We start from the raw sequence: 24280 nt of genomic DNA on the forward strand, positions 1-24280 counted from the left end.
GTGGACATCACCTGAGCTGCACGAAAGTCGTGGACGTAGGAAGAGGGTCGTTTCTGGAGTCTCAGAGATAACAAAACATGCACAGTTAGCAGGATGGACTGAGCCCGCGGATGGTTGCTATGGTTGCTTCTTCTTGTTTCTGCTCTTTGGTGGATTTAAAAACCAACTATACTGCCAACATGCTGTATCATAACGTGTACATACAGAAGTGTCCTCGGGCATGGAACAGTACTACTAATGTAAACACAGACGGGGAGGGATGTAAAATGTTTCCTTCTCTCAGTGTTGCTTCCTTTCAGTTTCAGTCTACATACCTTTGGCCCCTGGGATTAGCTTGTTGTTGTTTTTTTGTGTTTCCTCTTCGGTCTTGGTTTTCACATGGCCTTTTGATGAACTTTGTTTCTTGAAAAATGTAATTTTTGGTTTTCTTTTCTTTTTTTAAACTAATTTGGTCCCATTGTTTGCAAATGGGACCAACAACTTTATACATTCACACCGCATCAGAAGACGGGACCTGAGGAAGCTACTAATCATTACAAATGATTGGTATTTTCACACAAGCAAAAAAATGAGATTGGCTTTTTCTGCACTTGTTCCTTTTGGTGTCATAAGAGTTCAGAGGAGGATCTGGGTGAGCTGATATGTGAACGCAGCAGGAACAATTCAGAGAAGTGACCTCTAGCAAAGAGGCAGGCGGACAAAGATTTCAACATGCAACCAGTGAATGACAGGCGCAATCGTCCTGCACATAATAAAGTTGCTTTCTTCTCTTTAATGCTTTGTCCAACGTGTTTACATCATGTCTAGTCTACTGCTGTGACAAACCTCCTTTTTGGGGCAATGGGGGAATGGAAAGTGATTTCAGTTTTTCAGTTTTAAATTCAAGGGCCTGCTTCAAACTCGTCCAATGACCAGTCCTCTGGCTTTGAGAAGCCCTTGACTTGATATGGCTCTTCAAACTGAGCTGTAAGGGGGTGAGGTATTTTTCTTCAAAGTGGGACACCATTTGATACTCCATGTTTTTTCTGATTTGATACACAGGATTTGGATGACAGAGCATTCCTTACACAGAGTTGTATTCACTTAGAAATAAGCAGAACCCTTTGAATTAGGTGTAATATGTACTTAAAGCAGCTCACAGTAGAGAGGGTGAAGGTCGCTAAGCAAAATGTGAAACAATTAAAAAGGTGCTGGCAATAATTAAATACAACAAGGAAGAAATAAATAAGAAATATCAGGGGTGTCCCCAACTGAGGACTTACATCACACCTAATTGGTCAGTTTTGCCTCATCATGTGATTATTATTGTTGTTTTTTGTGCTAAATGATTTTTATATATATACACATTCATACACTGATAAAAAAACAAAAAGGAAACACAATGATTTCACAGAAGTGTGAGTGACTTGGAATTACAAACTGTCCACTTAGGAAGCAACATTGACAATCAATTTCACAGGCTGCTGTTGTGCAAACGGAATAGACATCAGGTGGACATTATAGGCAATTAGCAAGACACCCATCGCCAGAGTTCTGCAAAATGACCTCCAGCAGGCCACAAATGTGCATGTGTCTGCTCAAACGGTCAGAAACAGACTCCATGAGGGTGGTATGAGGGCTCGACGTCCACAGGTGTACAGTTTTTCTTGCATGTTCTTCCAAAGTTTCCATGGTGAACATAGTTCAATATGGATGTGATTTTCTTTCTCCTGATTAAAAAGGCATTTTTTTTCTTTTCTAAGCCGTCCTAAACTCAGATCTTTAGTGTGTCTGCAGCAGAAGCTTCCTCAGTCGTCAGCGTGTCACACACAGTGAAAACACATGGATAATAACCTGCACAAATATTACCGTTTGTTCAAAGCTTGTAAAGGACTTCATAATAAGGCTGTGAATTCTGCTCATCTGCTGAGGGATCAGGGGGTTTAACTCACATCTTTGTTGTATTTGCAATAAAATCCTGAAGCCATCTGAACGAGGCAGACGTGTGACAGAAAACTTGGTGTTTTTCCCAGACTGTAAAAGAAGGAACCAGAAACCTTTGTTTCTTCAAATGATTGATCCCTAAAGGTTTAACTGAAATGTCAGAACATAAACCATCTTGATAATTGTTCCTGATCTTTTTTTTTTTAATTTATTGATAGCTCCATCGTTTATTTTCATTTCGTCTGTGACCGACTCTGTCATTATAAAGGAGGGTTACCCATCAATGATATATATCATATCTGGAGAAAAAATAAAGGTTCATTGATTGAAATGGGTTGCATCCTGCACAAAAAGACATCTTCATCCCTCTGATTTAATAAGGGTACCAGATCATGAGCTCTGTGTGATTTCAAAGGTAATCAGTTCAAATCAAAGCCAAGGCACTCGGATGGATTGCTGGAGTTTGGCTCTGCATGAGGAAAGACTCATGTCATCATAATGTGGAAATGGTTTTGAAAACATCCCTTGAAAACTTCAATGTTACTCAGGTTGAGTTCGTAAACTACAGAATCAATAATTCAGGTTTTAAATCCTAACACATCAAACATGTCAGACGTTACGTGTGCAGGTCATCTAGACTGGATTGTTTGTTCCTCACATTCACATTACCAGACATTTTTTTTTACCAAAGATTAGTTGTGACATGTTACAAAACTCCTAAAGAAACAATTTACAACAATGACAACAGTTTGTCGTGTCAGACATTGTAAATGTTCATCTGATGTCATTCTTTCCATTCATTTGGAAGTTCTTGTTTTGTTGGATCAAAATGCCTGTTCATCAAACCCAGGGTCTCTTTAAGTTATCAGGCGTCACGGAGTCTAAAAAAAGGAGAGAGCACACTGTCAACGAGTCGATTTTAGGACCTGAAATGATGTGATGTTCCTGCTCTAGATCAAGTCAGAGCCGCCCCGATCTCGAAGCGTAAAAAGCTTCCAGGTTGGGCTCCGATGGAACACTAACTGGATGTTGCATAAACACGACCATGCTGCAAGACATATTACACAGCTATCACGCAACTTTGTGTGAGCTCTCGTGTCCCTGGAATAACCACAAAGTATTTACAATATAATTGCCAGACCGTGAGACCACACACATGCTGATTGTCATTTCAATGAATCGGTTAAACTGTCCTGACGTCTGTGGTGTCCACGTTGTAAAATCGTCTCGTGTGTAGCCGGCCTAAAGAGGTGTCTTTGAAGCTCATGAACAACTACTTAATGTGGACGGCACAGGAGGGGAAGAGTTTATTTTATAATTCTAGACAAATCTGAAGAAGCTAATCACATCATAATCACGCTAACAGCTGCCAGATGCAGGAAGGACAGCTGGTACCAAAACAACCCTGCAGAGTGTGAAAGTTACAGCTTATAATATTACAGCCTAATTATCTGTAAAAGAGAGATTGGACTCACATCTGTGTGTTCCAGAGAATTCACTCCTTTCTCATTAGTGCTCTTGGGTTATGTTTAGATTTTTGGAGCGAGAGTGAAAACAAAAATGAAAACATGATTCCAGCAATAACAAGGTTCAGTTGTCTGTGTCGGTTCTTGGTCCCTCAGGGTTTAGACTAAACAAGCAGCCTACAATGTAGAATTATTGGACATTTATTTCTCAGTACCTGATGTGACTGATTTTATTTTGCTGGCCTTAATCGCTGGCCTGATAAAGCTTGTGCACAAAGCTAGGATACAATATTGATCATGAGAAATGAGCAGCAGTCTGAGTTTCTGCCATTTCTTATTGAGCCACAAGATGGCAGCAAATCACTTCTCTGGAAACTGGATTGTGTTTGTCCGTCCACAGTGAGGTGACTGTCATTAAAATTAAACAATCCAGATGAACGCCAGGTGTCTTCTCAGACGTTTCTGAGCTATCATCCCCACTTTGACTGTTATTACAGGTAGAATACATGATAATATAAAAACATGAATAATAAAATCCCTCAAATGCAGGCAGTTTGTGGTGGGCGGGGCTTCTTCAACAAATACTCTATCCTCCGCCAGGTGAGAAACTAAGTTACTGCAGCACTATCAATGAATGTAAAGACATTTATTGATGATTTCCCTCTGTGCATGATACTTTATTGTGGGTGATGGTGGCTACCTCTGCATTCAAAGACCTGCGGCCATCATCAGCCAATGAGAGCCACTGGACAGGAGGGTGCAGTGCCGCATCACGCCAGGGCCCGCTCCATTAGTGAGCTCTTTTTTAGTCGGTGTAAGATGTTTAATTTAATTACATCGTGACCAATTACGGAAATAAGAAGTGTGCATATTGAATATAGACCTCTTCCAGACCCTCTTCTGGTTTATCAATTCCCATTCCAAGTCAAATACTAATCAAACTAAACACAGCAACACACAATCCCTGCTGAGAGGCACAGCAGTCCTAAATCCAAGAGCCTCTGTCGTCTTGAACTCAGCTCTGGGCTTTAAGCTCTGAGGCCACGGTGCACCTCGCTGTTCAATCAGTAGCTTCATCTGGGATCTGAAATGATGCAGCTCCATCTTAAGTGTTAACACGGAGAGCTGAAGGCTGACAGGGGGGCTGTAAAAGTGTTTAGTAGACAAGTACCCGACACAGGTGAATCGATGGTACTATGAAGAACGGATTAACATTTAACAAGATTTACTGTTAATTAATTTGATCCAAGACACGTCTATGAAAGAGGCATCCTTATGAAGACAAGAACAGAAGATTTTCAAATCAATGATGACTTCAGAAACTGTGGCTATATTTCCCACAAGTCATTCTGCACTCTCTCCATAGTTTCCTACCATATCCACGTTCCTATCCCATAAAGGCAAAAAGCCAAAATAAATCCAACAAGAAAAAACACAATTATTACTTAGTATGTTGCAGGTAAAAGGTGTATTATCTATTTTCTACTCCTGAAAAAGAGAGCGTCACAACATGCAACAGCAGACAACTCAAAGCCTTCAAATGTGAATTTCATCACCTCTTTGTCTGTCGTTTGAAGTGATCAGTTCTTTGGTCTCAGGCCTGATTCCCTAAGAATCAATCACACAAAGATTCATCAGGATGCAATCTTAGCTCAAAAAAGACTGGATGGATTTGTTGTAATGCTCCGTAACTATCATGCTGACCGAGCTCCGTTCAGTCCACGTAAAGAGGATGAGCTTTAATATCAGCTTTATAATGACCTAAGAATCTATAAAACAGTTTCACAGCTAAAAACAAAACCGTCCCTTTGAATGAAACGAGAAAGGACAACTTGAAGGAAACAAATAAACTCCTTGAAATCCTCCTTGTCCAGGTATCAGCTCCAATCTGTCTCCACACGTGGATAAAAAGTCAATTTCGCCGACTTTATATGCAGATAATTTATTTTTAAGTCATACAGAAATGGAATAGTTTTCCTGATCACTTGAAAGTTTAGACGTCTTATCTCTTGATTTAGCTGATCATATTGTATCGGCTTGTCATTAGATTTCTTTGCATCGCCATCTTGTGCTGGCCAGTTGAGAAACATCATATATGAGATCTTTTTATTTCACTTCTGATGTTGAAGAACACAATCGTCTCTCCAGGACACTCAGGGAGTGCAAACAAATAACTTCAAGTTAAAATATTCTAGAATTTCTTAGTTCTCCGTACTGTCAGTGAATGAGTGTGAAGTTTGTCACGGCTGTTAACGTAGGGCTGTCATCATGAACAGTTTATCACATTTATATTCATTATATGACTCCCATGCTATGTTGTCCCTTTAGCACAACCGCAAGTCCTCCTCATTGTCTCCCTGTGTACACGGCTGCGTCCTGCACGCAGTAGCAGGTAGTCCTATCTTAGGCAGCAGTCTTTCATGTAACAGCCGGTGTTTCCTTGACAATGATCAACATTTTGTTTCTGTCAGGGCGGCTCATCATGGCGACCGCCTACAAGACACATCCCATTACAACGATCGAATTATTTCTCTGGCTTTGATTATTTTTTGAAATCTTTGAGGTGATGTAAGTACTCAAACTAACATAAATATATATCATGGGTTTAGTCCATTTTTAATTTAGACATTTTAATGTAAACAGAAGCATGCAATTCTACATACTGTACCTTTAATGAGCACTTTGTAAAAGTCAAAACACCAAACAAATGAAGTGAAATTTAGAAAAAAGTTCTTGAGTGCTGCAAAAGAACAAGTGTGCATTGTGAAAAACACCGCTGGAGCCACTTGCTCGAAACTGCAGGCAGTTCCTTTTCTGTTGCCATGGAAACATTGAAATGTAGCACTAAATGGTACAGAAAGACTTGAGGAATATCTTTAATTTACAGCTTAATAGCCTACAAAGAGCATCTCTCCTGACACTGTTATCTGTGCATGTGTGTCCACAGGATTCATCTGGTGAGTTGTTCTTCCTTCAGCTACTGTCTCTTTTTATGTTATGCTAGTTACTACATAGCTACTAAAAAACATGACATTGTTTTGTTGGACACATGGCAGAGAGAGCGGGGTTGGGGGCTATAGGTGAGAGGGTTCTGCCGCGGGCCACCTAAAGGCTTTGTCCGGTCCTGCAGACAGAGCCACAGGCATGCACATCCCGTGCGGTATGCATCTCTTCATGGAGCAGCGCATCAGGAGCTGGATAACCGAGATCAGTGAATGTTGGCAAGAGATGGAAAGGAAATGTGGAGGTCAGGATATTGCAATGAAATCCGATGGACGTCTGTCCGATTCTCTCAGCTGAAAACGGAACCTGAGCTGAGCCTTTTAACGCAGAGAGCAGAGGGAGTGATGGATGTGATGGAGGAGGAGTGTGGATGATATGCGCGGAGAAGAACCCTCGGGTTTATAATTCAACACCGTACCTGTGCATATTGTGACTAAAAGCAGGAGTGGAAGGTCAGAGAGAGGGTAAAGACGCCATCACTGCCCTGTATGTCTGCTCCGTCCTCCTGATGGACCGGCCCGCTGAGAGATCAGCAAGCCAAACCCACCGGAGTGACAGATATAAAGCCCCGAGTGTGTCCGCAGATCAGCATCATCCGCCTCTTCTGCTGCTGTCAGACCTGCACATCAACTGGGATTAACCATTGTGTTGTGTTACCAGGCGAGCAAGCACACGGAGCAGCCATGTCTCATGGATGGGGATACGCAGCACATAACGGTGAGGATGTCTGTGCATGTTAACAGGTTAACAACATGCTGCCTTACCCTGCTTTTTTCCATGTAGTGAAGACAGTCTGTTGATGTCATAAAAGGTGCATCAACAAACAACACTGTCATTTCATAAAAGCCACATTTACAAAATACACTGCAAAATCTTAAATCTTAGCAAGTGTGTTTAATTTGGTCAACATTTTAAATTAAACAGACAGTTGTTCTTTTCTTTTTTTCTTTTTTTCTTTCTTTTTCTTTTTTTTTGGAAGAAATTCAAGTTTTAGTTTTTGCTATAGTCATTGGTAGTTGGAAAATAAATATTAATACATGAACAAAAGCAAATGCTAAAAAAGATGCAAAAATGAGAGAGTTAAATTAATTCATGTAGTGTTACGTTTAAAATGCAATACACTAATTAAGGGTGTTAATCAAAGTTTATTAACTAGAATTTTAAAGTTCAATAAAATACAGGTGAATTTCGAAAGATAAGTAGAAGTAGAAATAGTCCTTGCAAACAATAAGCTTTTAATCAAACATTGTAAGAAATTGTACACATTTTTTGCAACTTAGACAGAAAGCAGGAGCTGTTCACTCTATTGATGGATTTATTCGTCTCTTACACACCGGTCTTATGAAATAAATGCAGTTGTTTTTGAAGCTTTTAGAATCTTTAGATATAGATTTTAGTTATCCTTTTTAAATGTGTGGCCGAGTTAACATCTTGTAATGCAACACTTTTTTCTGTTTTAAAGCACATTGAGTCTACGCCTGTCGTATGAAATGCGCTATATACGTTTGACTTGACATTTATGGAAAGGTGTGGTTAATATGTCAGTGCTGACTGAGGCTGTAATGGAGTGGCCCAATGTGGTACCTGTTCATGGGACTCAGAAGTCCTGAAGACGTCCCTGTTTGGAATCTCTTTAAATAAGATGTTGATCTGCGATTGTCAGCTGAGTGTGGTTTATATTTAGTTTAATGAGATATTTCCTATTAACAAGAAATAAGACAATAAACCTTTCAAACTGCATTTTCAGTTTATTTTTTAAACTTCTTATTTATCTTTTTCTTCCACAAAAAATAGAACAGAAGTCGAGACCAGACCAGAGGTGCAAAATAACAGAGAGGAAAAAAAAAAGACGGATATAAAACATATTGCACACATAGGCACTTCTGCATATGATGCAACTTTGCATTATGATACACAATATACAACTTGATAATAAAGAGAACAAATCAGGGCTCATTTCCGCACCTTAATGTTCAACTTTGACAGCCTTTTTCACCTTGTCAGGTATTTTCCGACTGTGCTCCACCTCCAATCAGAAGGGTCCGTTTTCATCTGTAGTGATGCAGTCATTTTTTCCATAAGAGAAACTTTTCTCAAGCTTTGCTTCCATTCAGCCACATTTGGTGGTTTAACATTCTTCCCTTTTGCTGTTACATATTTCTTGGCAACCAATAATAAAATATTCTGAATATTCTTAATTTTTAACAATGAAAACTAAGAAACGACCAAATATTCGGTGTCTAGGACTTGAGGATGTTGTAGAAATGTTTTATTGTCACCATGAGAGCACAACAATACTAGAAATACTAATAGATCTGACATAGTGTTATGTATCCCATAACATTCAATTATAGGACCTGATAAATGGGGAGATGAGTTTCCCGTCGCTAACGGGCCGAGACAGTCTCCCATCAACGTCGTCCCCAGAGAGGCTCAGTATGACTCCTCTCTGAAACTCCTGAAGCTTCGATATGACCCCTCCAACGCCAAGGGCATCCTGAACAACGGACACTCCTTCCAGGTGGATTTTGTGGATGACACAGACAGTTCCAGTGAGTACAGATCTGTGATAACTCTACTCTATGTAATCACAGCTATCCTTTTTGTTTTATCCCTGAACCAAAAGATTATTTCTGATGCAACAGTAAAAGCTTGTACAACATGGACAAATGTAGTCTGTTAGTTATGTAATAGTGTTGGTAATCTGTTCATCTGGTTCATGCCTCCACCCTGCTGTCTGTTCTGTAGCAGATAAGACATCATCTGGTGTCAGCACTCAGTGGACCTGACTGTGCTACACTCCCACTGTTATTCTACCTTCACCCAGCAGTGTTGTGGATAGACAAAGACATTAAAAGAAAGTAATGCTCTGGGAAACCTGTAGAGACAGTTACAGTAAAAAAAAAGAAAAATAATAATACTTTTTTTTTTGAGCCCTCTGCTGCAATCTGCTGTGTCTCAAGGTTGAATTCTCTTATCATGTAGAGTTGCACTAATGATATTCAGGCACACATACCCGGTGTTTGCTTGGGATGTAACTGCAACTGTTTGTGAATCAGACACTCTTCGTTAATGGGGCGAACTTGCACAGAAATGGGTCAATTTGTTCCCTCTAATTACTGCAAGATCAGCAGAGAGACACTGTTTGCACTGCAGTGTGAGGGCCATTTAACCTTCTGCGCGTTTTAGGTATGAGACAGAGTCTTTTTGACCTATTGTTGCACAGTTTTCTCAGTTGCAAAGGCCACGCAATCCTTCAGTTAATCAATGAGTGTGCCCCTGAGTGTATAGCACCAAGCATTGTTTTTATTGATTGAAAGTTATTCCCTTTGACCTTCACCGTTTGATGAACATATCTAATGTTAGTATGTGTATAAGAAACGTTTCAGATTCATTTTATGTCTAAAGTGCGTCTCTGATGGTTCTGTTGTTTTCTTCCAATCAGCTCTGACTGGAGGTCCTATTTCTGGAACGTACCGTCTGAAGCAGTTTCATTTCCATTGGGGAGCCAGTGATGACAGAGGCTCCGAGCACACTGTCAACGGCATCAAGTTCCCCTGTGAGGTACTGACCCTGCACCAGCTTGTGATGGAGATTTACATACAGTAACACATCCTCTCTGCAGTCTGTAGAGTAAATGACCTGGACTATTGGTAATGGTTGAATGTAGGTTTCTTTTTCAGTAGACTTAAGTCAAAAGAATAATGGACTGAACAGCAGCTTGTTGTGAACTATACTCCGAAGGCCTTATTTTGATTGCGTAAAGCAAGTTGTCTGAAGTGCATTTGGATCGTGTCAGACTATATTTACTGTAGGTATGTTCACGGCACACAAACTGGGTGCAGAGCTCGATGACAATAGATTAGGTGGCTTGATTACACATACAGGAAGGTGTGTTTTGGGTCTAACATGATTTAAACCAATCAGGGTGTCAGACCTCAATCCCTTTAACCTTACCAGATGTGCCTGCAGACGGGGACATTGCTATTGACACGGCAGATTTCTGTTGTTCTTCTGAAGTTGGCCAAACTCCAGCCACAGACCACACACAGGATACTGTGTGAAATATGTGGATGGCAGATTAAAGTTATATTTCATTGAATAATATCCAAAACATCAGAATCAATCAGAAAGACGCTGTGATTATTTTCTTATGAGGCACTAAAGAGTATCCTCATTGATTAATTAACATTTCCAGACCCACTGACAGGATCAAACAGGATCTATGTTAACTAATGCTCTGTGAGCTCAATACCAAATGAAGTGAACATTTATTTACTTTTTTTTCTCTTTGCTAAAATTGCTGGCTACATTCTCTAACACGTGCACATAACTACTGTTGCACCCGACAATATAGCGCACAGATAACAAAGAGTATCCAGTGTCCATTATGCAAGCTTCTGCTTTATGTTTTAAATAGTCAGCTCTCTGTGGCATGAGAGTGTGTGAGCGTGTAATTCTGTGTGTCTTTAGACACGTAGAAAGGAGCGTGTGAGGAGGAGATCTTGGAACAAAAGCTTTGTCCCATTAGAAACTCGACTTGATTGTTAGTTATTAAACTGTGGGGTAGTGCATCTTTGGCGTGCGGCGGGTTAAGAGTAACTCAGCAGCTAATAAGTGAAGCGAGGCTCACACTAAAAGTTAACAGGCTAATATTAACACAGATCCTTCCCTTCCACCAATCCTAAACAAAGTCCTTTCTATAACGTTTCTAAAGATCGTCTGGTTAAATGATGCTGTGGTGTGAGGTGTGCTGACAGTAATCCGATTTAACATGTTCAGTATTTACGTGGAGTGTCACATAGAGACAACTTACCCGACTAGGAAACGAGCTAACTGAAGAAGGAAGAACAACACACATGGCAAATCTTTTTCTACTCATTTTGTAACATGTACAGATCATGTTCACGTCGGCTTCACGTTTTCATTTATAGTTATAAATCTTTGTTTGTGAATTTTTTGTTAAAAGCAGTCCACAAACTATCCCAAACTCTTCCTGCCAGTCGTCCACCATCTTTGTTTACTGGTACTCTAAAGTCGCTTTTGACCACAAAAGATTCAGCGAGATATCCGTTTTTGTGAGGCAGGATTCTGGTTGTTGGTGAAAGTGTGACTATATAACTGTTTGTCTTCATGTGTCTGTCATGTTTTTAAAATCTGTCAGGATTTATAAAAAAACCTCCTGTTGTCGGCCCGACGTGACAGTCCAACATGATCACAGATGTACTTTTCACATCATCAATCTCCAAGATAAATGTAGTTGATTGTCTCTTTGGTTCTCTGTCTCGTAGTTTTAGTCTAAAGTATTGTTCATGTTAAGTTCTGGATAAGTGACCTGCTCTCTGCAGCCCCCGTCTTTAAAGTCAGCCTGTTTTCTCGGTAGCTTCACCTGGTGCACTGGAACACCAAGTACCCGAGCTTTGGAGAGGCAGCCAGTCAGCCTGATGGGCTCGCTGTGGTCGGGGTCTTCCTCAAGGTGAGTCATCACGGATCTCAGCTGGAAATGTTTGAACTAAGACACACAATTATTAACATTTGGATGAGAAAGATTAATTGTGTGTGTCGGGCTTCAGATCGGTGCTGCCAATCCCAGACTGCAGAAAGTTCTGGATGCCCTGGAGGCCATCAAGTCCAAGGTAAAGAGGAACTTTTCTGGATGATAAAGTGTTCATGATTGATTTAATGACACCTCTGAATGATTGTTTGTTTGATAAGCAGCATGTCCTTCCTCTCTCTCCCCTCCTTCTCTCCTCGATGGCTGCAGGGCAAACAAACGACCTTTGCGAACTTTGATGCAAAGACCCTCCTTCCTGCTTCTCTGGATTATTGGACCTATGACGGCTCTCTGACCACGCCCCCTCTGTTGGAGAGCGTCACCTGGATTGTCCTCAAGGAGCCAATCAGTGTCAGCCCTGCACAGGTACTTCATATGTCTTACACACTTATTTAAGTATTTCATTAAACAGATGCTCATCATGGACTGATCCACACTGCGGATACTTGTACATCCAGAATGATGATTTCAGAATTCACGTTGCAGTTACTTTCTTTTCAAAGTCTCAATGTTGCTCTTCTGACTTTGACATGTTCATGATCATAAGTCATTATGTGATTATTTTATAGCTCAGGACTCAATCTGGTCAGCCCACTGTGTCATTTGACTTTTCTCAAATTCTATCAAAGTTTAAACATCTGGTATTGTAAACAAGCAGCCACCTCCATAGTTGAAAATGAAGCCAATGTAAAAATATGAAGTTCATCCAGTGCCCACTTGAGGCACCAGAGGTGTGATTCAAAAAAACAAAATGGGCACACACTGTGGGCTGAGTTTCATGGGAGATTAGGGTTCTTCATTATTAGGCGCCTGGCTGACTGACAGGAAGGCTCGATGAAGCTGAGCCCTGGGTCAGGGTTGACAGAAATGGATGAGGACTGCTCTCTCAACCTAACTTTCAATGGTCGGGCCACAGTCCAAATGTTCCAAATGCTTATCATTAACACACTAAAACATGCTAACACTAGTGGTCAACAGAAATATGGGCGATTTTGATCAGTTAGCTGAACGTTCATTGCTGATGGCTGTTTGGAGGCTGAGATTTGGAGGTTGAATCCTCAGCTCCTCCAGTCTGCATGTTTGCGGTTGTTGGGGCAAGATGACAATAATTAGAATTAAACACACTGGCAATAATGTCCTTATTATATTCTTTCTCTTTATCCCTTTCCCTGTTTGGGGTTTGAGGGGCGCTGGAGCTGGCCCCAGCTGTCACTGAGCGAGAGGCGGGGTTACACCCTGGACTGTTTGCCTGTCAATCACAGGTCTGACAGACCACCAGCCACACTCACCTTCACACCTATGGGGAATTTAGAGTCACCAATTAACCTAACGAGTATGTCTTCTGACTGTGGGAGGAAGCCACACTCCGGGAGTCTCCGGAGAGAACCCGCGCATGCACGGGGAAAACATGCTAACTGCACAAAGAGAGACCCTGTCCGATGGGGGTTTGAAACCAGGAACCTCCTCGTTCAGGAACAGCGCTAAGCCACCAGTGTCTATACTCCTGAAAATTAACAACTCCAATCAGATCTCTGAACACGTTTTCCACAACCCGTGTAAAGGTCTGCCACTTAAACACGCTGAGAGCTTTACTACTTTTTCACAGGTACAAAGAGAGAAATATCTGACCCAACAACCCAACTGCTTTCCCATCAATATGGGTAGTTACATTGAAAATGTTTTCATTAATTTCATTGTAGCTACAAACATGACAAGTGGAGCTTCAGATTCAAAGAGGTCTTGATTAAATAGGGGAGATTTGTGGGGCACCAGAGTGCAGCAAAGGCTTCAACAACAAACGACAGCACAGGAAAAAAAAAAAAAAAAAAACCTTTAACAACTTGAGGATACAGCAACAAATTTAATGCTGAACTCTGTCTGGAAGGTCAAACAGCGACTGAAGACAAGTCACAGCTGGATTACACACTGTAAAACATTTAAACATAGCTATGTAGGTCATTGTGTGAGTATCCAGTTGATGTGTACATGGACGTCTACACAACAGCCTGTGTGTATTTGCAGCAGTTCTAAGTACAGACGTTTGTCTTGGCAGCTCATCTGGTGCAGGCTCACCGTGTAAATGCACTTCAGCTTTTTCAGTCATCTCGTCTGCTGTAAGCTGGAAGTGTTCAACTTAAAATAAGACAATAAAAGTGCAACGTTTCAGAGAATCTGAAAGGGGAATTAAAGGGCAAGCTGTGTGATCACAGAGAGCCGGATATATCCCGAGAAACTAACTTGTCAACCAAACCAATAAATATCATCAAGGTTACGAGTATATGCGGCGTTAGAGCAGGGCGTGTCGGAGCATGGAGTGCCTTGTGTTTCACTCAGATTACTCTGACTGCCTGTATCTCCTGTGGCCTGATTGCACACTATCTCTTTACATAATTCACGTCGCTGCGCTGTATCTACATGAGACTGAAGGGGCTGGGGGGTGGATTCAGGGTGATTCCTGCTGGGCTTTTTTGTAACATAAATAGCCTACACACTAGTTCTTTTATTGTTTCTTTATGAGAAAAGCCTTCTTCCCGATTAAACACAGTGACGCTGTGCCGGCCACACAATGTTTAAGTGGATAGGATAACATAAAAATAAAAATGTAAAGTGTACTGATTAGTGTGTCACATTCATCAAATAGATGAGTTTTGATAATGTCATTCAGTAAGTTTATGGTGAAAAATAACTAGCTCTAGCTTCTGTTAGGCTCAACACTTGGTGTTCGCTTACCCACCTGTGTCGTCACACCAACGATTTTCATCAATGTGACGTCACAAAACAAATAAGACTCACTTTGAGGGGTTGAGAGTGCTGCCCTGTACACCACACTGAGCGAGACCAAGTGAAGCAGCTGATTGCATTAAACACCAATGGCTGATGATAGGGAATCATTTAATGGGATGTTTACCTCAGTCTGTGCAGCAGTGGAAGAAACATGACTGTTTACTACTCTGTTCCCTCCTCGACATTTTGGCCTTGTGGGGAAACAAGAGCTCATGGGAATGTTTCATTCGTCTGGTTTCTAGGCAACAAGCTCTCTGTTTGACATTTGTAGTTGAGTGATGATGCAACAGAATTGATTTATTTCTGATTTAATGTAACCTATAATTCTAAGAAGAGCAAAGTTTTAGAGAGATGATTTTTTTTTTTTTTATTATAAAGTTCTTGATAAAGCAGGCAGCAGGTCAACAGAGTTAAAGAGAAAACAACACATTGAACTGAAAATAGGCAGAAGGCTGTTGATGTAGGGGTGTTCTCACTTCTTGTTTTTAAAGTGTTAAGACTACAAGTCTAGTAAGAAAGGAAACAGGGCTAATGTGAAACAGGAAGTGGAAAGTTTGGAGACAGGAGGGGAGGGGGAGCTGAGGGATGAAGGATGCATTGTTTGGTGGTAATGGTGGAGACTGGGGCTTGTTTATAGATCTAGTCTCTGTAACACAAAACTGATGAGAAGATTCAACCATGTGCTTAAAGAGCATGTCTGTTTCTGTATGAATAACATTAATCATCTCTGTCTCTTGTCCTTGGTTTCTCCTCAGATGGCCATGTTTCGCAGCCTCCTATTTACTGGGGAGGAGGAAACTCCTTGCTGCATGGCCGACAACTACCGGCCCCCTCAGCCTCTGAAGGGCCGTAAGGTCCGCGCCTCCTTCAAATAAACCCTGAGTCATCATCTAAGCTTTCCTGCCCCTTTACTATCCCACCCCTCATTTCTTTCACCTTATTTTGGCTGTTTTCCACATGCAATGTTTCCTTAGCTCATATGGCCCCCCATCCATTTACAACTGAAAAGTGGAATAATAAAAAAAAAAAATTCTTAAACATTTTATGACAAAGACAACCTGGATGTATCTCAATTCAAAAACAATGAATGTCTAAAGTGACATTGTGGAGAAGCACCAGCTGTGAAGTGTGAGTCTTAACCAAGATAAAATTATTTTTTGAACAGGACAAATATTTGATGGCCTTCAAGCCTCTTACCTTCAACCATACATATCAATGCTCGCTCACTCTCTTATGCCTCATTTCTTCTGCACGGCTAAAGGTACGCATCAACATGACAAACCAAGTGTCACAAGAGCTTCTTTTTTTCTTTTTCCTTGGCAGATTGCAATTCGTTACATTTTTGACAATGATAAAAAGCTACAGTCAACATTTTCAGTTAATCTTTTAGAAAGTGTAAAAAGATGTTTGCCTTCTTTGAAAAATGAATTGCCTTGATCATCTTCCTCGAGCTTCTCTCTATGCATTTCATTGAATCTTGCCTCGCACCACAGACAGCTGCTCAGATAGTGGTAGGTCATTATTTCATGAATTCTTCTTTCAGTCAGTTTGAGACAAAGTGATCATCGGGAGATCTGACTAAACATTTTGGTGGTTTTTTTATTCAGACAGTAGTTTACTGTTGTGAACATTTCAGCCTCCACCCAGCTGACTTTTCTATGCAAGTAGATCTTTGGACTTCAATCTCCTCCTGATGGTAATGCTGAAGACTGGTCCATTATGATGTAAACCAGTGTCAGCGGATTGTTTAGTCCGAGTCTGTGTCTTTAGAGTCTTAAAGAAAAGGTTGAAGTGTTAATAGCTTGTGTAACCATCAACTCGTCAAATATGGCAGCTCTATCAGCCCTTAATGCTTAAATAGGTGACTTGTATCATTGTGGCAATAAAACAGGTATTGATATGATTTGTGAGGTCAGTCAGAAGTTATGTTGGTTGGTTGCACAAGTGGATCATGTATGTCAGCAACATTTGTCAGTTTGGTTAAATTACTTTTATGTTTAACCTTTTTAAAACCAGTGAAAACAGTGAAAACAATGATGGGAAATATTGAATCAAATGAGATTTGTTGTGCTTTTATTTTGTAATTTTAACCTGCCAGGGACAAATATTTAATAAAAAATGTAATGCATTGATGTAGGAGGCGGTAACGCTGACAGCTCTGCCCATAATATAGCAAAGAAAAATAAATAAATAAAACTCATCATTTGTAGCCTAACTCAATGTTTCTGTTATCTGGCTCATTTGACTGCTTAACATTAACTCTTTCCCCGCCAGAGAATTCTAGAATGTTTGCCAGCCAGCGCCAGCCTTTTTCACCATTTTCACCAATCTTTCAAGACTCACAGAATATTTTGTTCTTTGAATATGTAAATATTGAATACATCAAAAGAAAGATCAGAGCCTCTGCTTTCATATACAAAAAACTATTTTATTCAAACTTCATTCAATCTTTTTTTATCAGCACTTGAATATCGGCCATTTTCACAAAAAAAACACATTCCGGACAAAAAGCTGAGAAAACAGCACTTTTGTAAAACACACTTATTTTCAAGAAAAAAAAGTGATTTTGAGTTTACATTTGGATTCTTTTTACTTTCATTTGCCAACTACAGTTATATTTTAAAATAAATAACTAAAATAAATAAAAATGATTACATAAAATTATTAATTTTCTTTGAATAGTGTAGCACTACAACATTTACAAACTATATTATACATTTTTCTTCTCTTATACACTCAGAAATACTTTGTTTTTACAAACACTTAAATATCATTATTATTTTCAATAATAAAACATTAGTTGAACAAAAACCTGATCAAGAGAGACAAGTGCCTTCTCCGCAATAGGGTTTCATGTTGTAACAGTACTCTGTGTCAGAATCGCAAAGGATGTAGGATTTGAACCCATTTTTGACAGGTTTTTGGGGATTGTACACCCTGAACGCTAGCCGTCCACACCACAGAAGCATACCCTCATCAATGCAAATGTTGGTGTTAGGTTGATACATTTGACTGAATTTAGATATAAGGTAATATAAGACAGGGCGGACTTTGTACAACCTGTCAGTGCTATTTGCTGGCCTTGATTCATAATCATTGGAGTGTAGAAATCTCCATATGATTTCAAACCGGTTGCGGGACATGACCTTGTTGAAGTAGGTGGTGACCAAAATGTCATCTGTAGACCAGTACATTTCAAGGTCAGGCTTACGAATGATATGATCAAGAGCAGCAGCATCATTTAGAGGTCCAGGATTCTCAGTGAAAAGGAAAGTCTTTTGGCTGCCAGTTCATTTCTTTCCACATCAGATTACCTGGACCAGGACCTGCACCTGGCTGGTTTACAGACCCTCTTGCTTGGTCACCAGGTACTTGACCTCCACCACACCCATAAGATCCACAGGTCCGACCTCTGCCTCTTTGCTGTGTTCGACCTGTAAATAATTAGAAAGACATTTTTTTTATTCAACAGTGTGATGTGCACAAAGAGAGAAACGTTATTTTTCGGCCTCTTCATATCATATCTTACCTTTTTCACCTTGAGTAGTTCTGTATAAAGGACACCTGGGCCTTGAATCCCTGGACTCTGTGTGTAAAATGACAGTAAAATGTCAAACAAATATTCATTTGGTAAATAGTTTGTGTACAAAATGAGAGCTAAATTATTTTTTTTTTATCTTCTCTCACAAGTTAGCAGATGCTCTTGTCTTGTAGTATCTAATAATCATACAATCCAAGTAACATACTATCAAACTAAATAAAATATGTTATCATGACTCACCTCTTGCACCTACGTGTATGTCTGGACCTTGGAGACCTGGACTCTGTGTCTGGAAATTACAATACAATGTCCGTCAAAAATTCGTTTTGTACATAGTTTATGTACAAAACTGAGAGATATGTTATTTCGACGTCACGTTATCTCATGAATTATCAGATGCATATGCTATCACGGTGAATCAAAAAATAACGTGATCATATCTTACCTCTGACACGTCCTGAATCCCTCCATTCACTGTCGCCGCTGCTGTCTTCATCCAGATCAGTTTCACGGAGGTCAAAAAATGAATTATCAGAGTCTGTATCGATAATTAACTCTGTAGTTTCCGCAGCCGAATATCTCCTTGCTGGCGCCGGCATGTTTGTACTGTTCAAGAGCTTTTATCTCATATCTATACGGCTAATGTTGACTTTTTGACGCGCGTCAAACTCACATACAGACTGATAGAACACCGCCCGCTGGAAAATAAGGACGAAGAAAATGTTTGTTTTTTTTCTCTCTACTTTCCCGCGGGTGGTCTTGTTTGTTGGTTTTTGACCCCACAGTCCTGTAACTTTTTCACAATGTCCGCCAGAGCGCCCCCTATCGTATTACACTGAAAACACCAATTGACGGAATATTCCGTCAATGGCGGGGAACGGTTGGGTTCCAAATGACGGAATATTCCGTCAATGGCGGAGAATGAGTTAACATAGAACCCTGAATGTGCAAAAAGGTTGTTAGATGGTAGGTAGATTATGACATTTTGAAGCATATGGCTGCTGACTGAGCTGCTGTACATGATGAGAGTGGGATCATGTTGTCGTTGTTTCCTCTGTGTATCCATCAGGTTTTTTTTTTGCTGTTGTCATGGAGTTCTTTTGCTGTTGTCATGGCAATAGTTATTTTATCGTCCTACGAGTCTCTCTAAATGTGACTCTATGTTTTTATTCAAACTATGAGACCTGAACTGCCTCTCACCACAGTGCATTAAACAATGTTAACGGGAAAATGAAAGGGATAAAGTTATGAGGTATTGATGACCACTGTTAATAATGTTTCTTTTTGCTTTCTAACAATGTCAAAGGTAAAGTTATATAAACAGCTCTGAGATTGTGGCAATCATGAAGCAGCAGTTTCCCTTTAAAGAGTCTCACTTCAAACTGTTGTCACAGAAAGAACAGGTTTTGTGTGCAAATATGTCCTCACTGGAAATTGGTATCAATAAAAAGTCATAATGTAATCATGTCTGAAAAGTTTCCTCTTCTTTACCTGTACACTTTCAAATCATTTTCATAATTTTTAAATGTTTTAAAATGTAGATAAAAACCGAAAAACATTAAAGGTCACATATTGTGAAAAATAAAGTTGACCATGTTTTACAAACACTAATAGAGTATGTGTCCTTCTCCGTCTTTTTCCTGCTCGACTTTTCAGAAAATGTTTGCTGAAACAGGCTGTTTGGAGATTTTACCTTCATGACATCACAAAGGGCAGTAGCCCCTCGCCCAGGTGGGTGACACTCCCACAGCTCGGTGTTTGTTTTGCCCTCTGAGTCTGCCTTCTCTCTGTAAACAACAGGACATGGAGCGAGAAAACCCGAGCCGTTCAAGAGGGGCGTGGTCAAACATATCATTTGCATATTTAAAGCTACAAACACATAAACAGCCTGTTCTGAGCAGGGCTGAAGTAGAGGGGTTTATAGACATGATCAAATACAGGATCAGAGTGGATTTAGAACAATGAACTTCACAGACATGTTTTGAGGAGCTCTGAGACTTATTAAAACTAAATGAAGAGGAGGACAATATGTGAGTTTTAATGGAAAATAGCACCTAGACATTATAAATGAGACATTTTATAGTTTTTACAAAAGGAAATGACCAATTTGAAGTGGAGGCTAACAAAACATTTTAATAAAAATTGGGACAGTAGCAACATAAGAGTGGAACAACAGTGAAATGCTTTGAAGAAAACTCACCTGATGGAACATCTCACAGGTAATAAGGTTGACTGACAACAGCTTAGTACCATGATGTGGTATTAAAAAAAAGAGTGTCCCAAAGAGACAGAGCCTGGCTGATTAAAAAGATGATCATCACTCTGTGAAAGACTGAGCTGTTAGATAATACATGACTTTGACAATAATGCTGTTATTATCCAAAACATGAAACCGTCTCTTGTGTCCCCTCAGGGTGTTTTCAGACAACAAGGCCCCTTAAATGTGTAAGTCAAATTTCTTTTCAGTTTCCTATTGAAGGACACGAGGCTTAAGTCACACGTGGATCTGAAGCAGATTAATAATCAGTCTCCAAATGTCCATTTCAGATTGCTTCTATGGCAGTAATGAAACGCTGGAGGTTAAAGAAAATCCTGAAAGTTTCATAGTATTAAAATACATAATAATTTGCTAATCTTCCCAACCGAAGGGGACATGACTTTTGTTGTAGCAGTTTATTGTGATGTTTTAGCTATACTAGTATCCTAGTGTTTATCACTGGGGCTGAGAACACAACATGATGAGGCGCAAGACCTGAGACTCTGAATGAGAGATTATCCTGACACTTGGAGAGCTAAAAAAGCTGACAGGTCAAAACTAGTAAGACTGATTATATGTTTAACCAATCCCATCAATGTTCCTGTTGAAGCATCAGTAACAGCTGGTTTTATATTGCTTTATTCATTTTATACATTTGTGAAACTTTTCATAAAAAAATCATGTGCGTGACTGACTTTCTCCATGTCTGATGAGATGTATGAAGGTCCTATGGAGCTTGCTGTCCACTGTCAGTTATTCATCCACTGCATGTGTCTGGTTGTATTCATCAGGTTTTAATCGGATCAATAAAAAGATCCCACCTAGGGAGCAGAGGTCTCAAAAAATGCGTATCAAATATGATTCATTTTCCTGAAGGGCTCGACCTAAAAACAGCATTAAAAGTTATTCTGTGTGTTTTGAGGATGGATAAAACAAAAATAATAACAAATGTATAATTCATTTCACAACAATCTACCGATCCTCTTGTAAGTTTTAGAAAACTACTGTAGTTGGTGTTGGATAGTGATGGCCTTACATAATTCTGTTTGTCTGTTTGTTGGCGTCTCTTCCAGCAGCTCTTTGTTGGAGTTCTCATCATCACAAGCCATTAGCTGGATGATCTTTGACGGATACTTGGCCGTTAAACAACCGCTGTGTTTGTCTCCCTCAGGAGATGAGAGAAGAGACCGATTCAATCGGGGAGACAAATATTACTTCAGCCAACCAGTCAAACTGCAGCCAACATGCATGAACGGACTTTACTTATCCGTCTGTTACTTACAGTATGAGAGTGTTCGCGGGTAATGCCTTAGGTTGGGTATAGGTGGGTCTGCTCAGAGTTATCAGGCTTCATCCACAGATGGGTGCAGACAGCTTCTTTGTAAACATTTTCACAGAACTTTTACTATCTTTAGATGAAACATGTTGCCTGAAGGATGCCTGATAAAAAACAAAAAGTCACATTCCCTCACACTCACGAAACTTTGACTGTCCCAATTCAGGGTGAGCCCTCAAAGAAGGAGCCAGCCTTAGTAGACTGATCTGAAACAAGACGGATTTCACCTGCTGTTCTTGTCATTATACCTTTATTTTTCTAAGTGCTGCTCCTGATGAAAGGCATCCTTGACAACTGAAACCTAAATTAACATTGCATAAATTAACCTGTTATTTTGAAAATAATTTCAAGTCTCAATGCCCCTTTTGTTTCTTGATATTTGTATCACCAGAGTAATCTTCAGCCACTTGAGAGTCCGCCATCTGGTCTGAATTGACGTTTAACAAATCTCACGATATGTTGGGCCTTGGAGGATGCACCAGATGCATCCCTACTTGGACACATGGCTGTGGTGTAATTGGTCTAGAAATGTGCCCTCGGCAGGAAGCAGCCCCTGAAATGAGACAACTTCATTCACATACTTCATGCTGGAGGAGGCCGGACCAAGAGGCAGTCGAGGTTACTCCTTTACTGTTTGAAAAATGTGAAAGAAAACTACTTCTGGCAGTCTAAAGATTACAACATTTTCTTAATTAAAAATGGACAAAGGAATTGACCACAAACTGAAAATTAATGTTAATGGAACGGTAAAAAATGTCACATGGTGGATATTACTTTGAGTGGTCAGCTTGGTCCATCTGACCACTCCATCCTTCTTACATGTGAAATGAGTCGTTCAAAGTTGCAGAGGTGTCATTGTGTTCCATCACTGTGGGAGCTGGATGATGCGGCTTAACTACAGGGCGCCACAAGGGACAAAATAGCAAGTGATTAATTTGCAAATAAATGGTTTAAGCTGAAAGCCCTTAATATGATATAAATAAATGTAAAGACATGGCTTATGGTCCATATATCTATTTGAGCTGGCTTTGGTTTTGTTTCAATATGAAGAGCAAAAAAGAGGCAACCTAGCTTTTAGTATATTACTTAAACTATACATCTGCATAATAATAACAACACAAAATAAAGCAAGATCTCAAGTCTAACTCCAAGGAGCTGCAGAATGATCCTGATCACTTCCAGGTGTACTTCAGGATGTCAGTGATCCACTTTGATATGCTGCTCTCTATATTGGACTAAACATTATAAAGAGGCCTACCAGTTACTGCCAAGCGACTGATCCTGACCAGCAGCTAACAGTTTGAAATATGGACACTACAGAAATTCCCCAGAGGCCCCACAATACCACTTTGTCACAATATGATATTATTGCAATGTTTAACATTTTGTGATTTGCTGAGAATTGTGTTTAATGTTTTTTATGCATATTTTGTCCACAAAATGAAACTGCATCAAGAACTGTTCTGTCATAAAAAAAAAAATCTCAGTCTCTTCATCTCGTGATTTCTACACAATGAGTCACACAGATGAAGTCAAACCCTGTACAAGGCTGTAAAAGGCTGTAAAAGGCTGTAAAAGGCTGTATGCGGCGCACAATCTGATCTCTTGTTGTTTCTGAACACAAACATTAATGGACGACTAAATTTCAAACAATGCAACCTGTTCAAAATCAATTTTGCAACCCCTTCAGCAATTAAACGTTTTATAGGATATTTATTATCAGTATAGTAAAAATATCGACACTTGACGGCAATTAATTAATATAATGTTAGCCTATAATGTTACCAAAATTACTCCCTGCAGTATCAATGTTTTCCCCCCAACTCTAACAAATACACAGAAATGGATGCTAAAAAAACTGCAAAAAAATCAAACCTGATCTTGAAAACAGAATGACAGAGTCATTGCACAAGCGTGATTGACATAACATGAAATTGTATTTTTTTTCAGTTTTGGACAGACACAATGTTCAATGGCTATAAGAGTAACAAAGCGAGCCCTGTGAGCTCTACTGTCGCTGTAAGTCACCAAAACAAATGTCTGCTGTCTACTCCTAAGGCTTTGACATATAACACCTAGGAAAACCTAAAGTATAACTTAACTGCATTTAGCTTCAAATTTATTTCAAACCTGTGACTCTGATCTAAAGTCAATTAAAAACGTTTATTTTTACTCAAAAGATACTGAGATTTCTCTCATTTATAGTGACGTCAAGCTTAAAAAAATCCTCTCCTTTCTTTACTGTCCCATGTACACTACTCTTCAGCCTGGCAAATCCGTTAGGATGTTAATGAGAGGGCAGAGGACTCCAACCTGGCAGCAGCACAGAGCTACATCAGTCAGAGTGTGTGTCTCTGCCTGTGTGTGTGTGTGTGTGTGTGTGTGTGTGTTTTGTAGTGGGGTCTGTGAGGATGTG

At 39.9% G+C, this 24280-nt stretch overlaps 1 protein-coding gene across 1 annotated transcript; it reads left to right on the forward strand.

Annotated features, from left to right (window-relative positions):
- Positions 1-6252: 6252 nt before the first annotated feature.
- On the forward strand, positions 6253-16930 carry cahz (carbonic anhydrase). The gene is made up of 8 exons (XM_079348958.1): positions 6253-6346; positions 7053-7109; positions 8747-8944; positions 9838-9956; positions 11776-11868; positions 11966-12028; positions 12157-12312; positions 15486-16930. The coding sequence occupies exons 2-8, from the start codon at positions 7076-7078 to the stop codon at positions 15603-15605; spliced, it is 783 nt and encodes a 260-aa protein (XP_079205084.1). The 5' UTR covers positions 6253-6346; positions 7053-7075; the 3' UTR covers positions 15606-16930.
- The last annotated feature ends 7350 nt before the right edge of the window (positions 16931-24280 follow it).

This window comes from Symphodus melops, assembly GCF_947650265.1.
Source record: "Symphodus melops genome assembly, chromosome: 7".
In the NCBI taxonomy this organism is placed as follows: domain Eukaryota; kingdom Metazoa; phylum Chordata; class Actinopteri; order Labriformes; family Labridae; genus Symphodus; species Symphodus melops.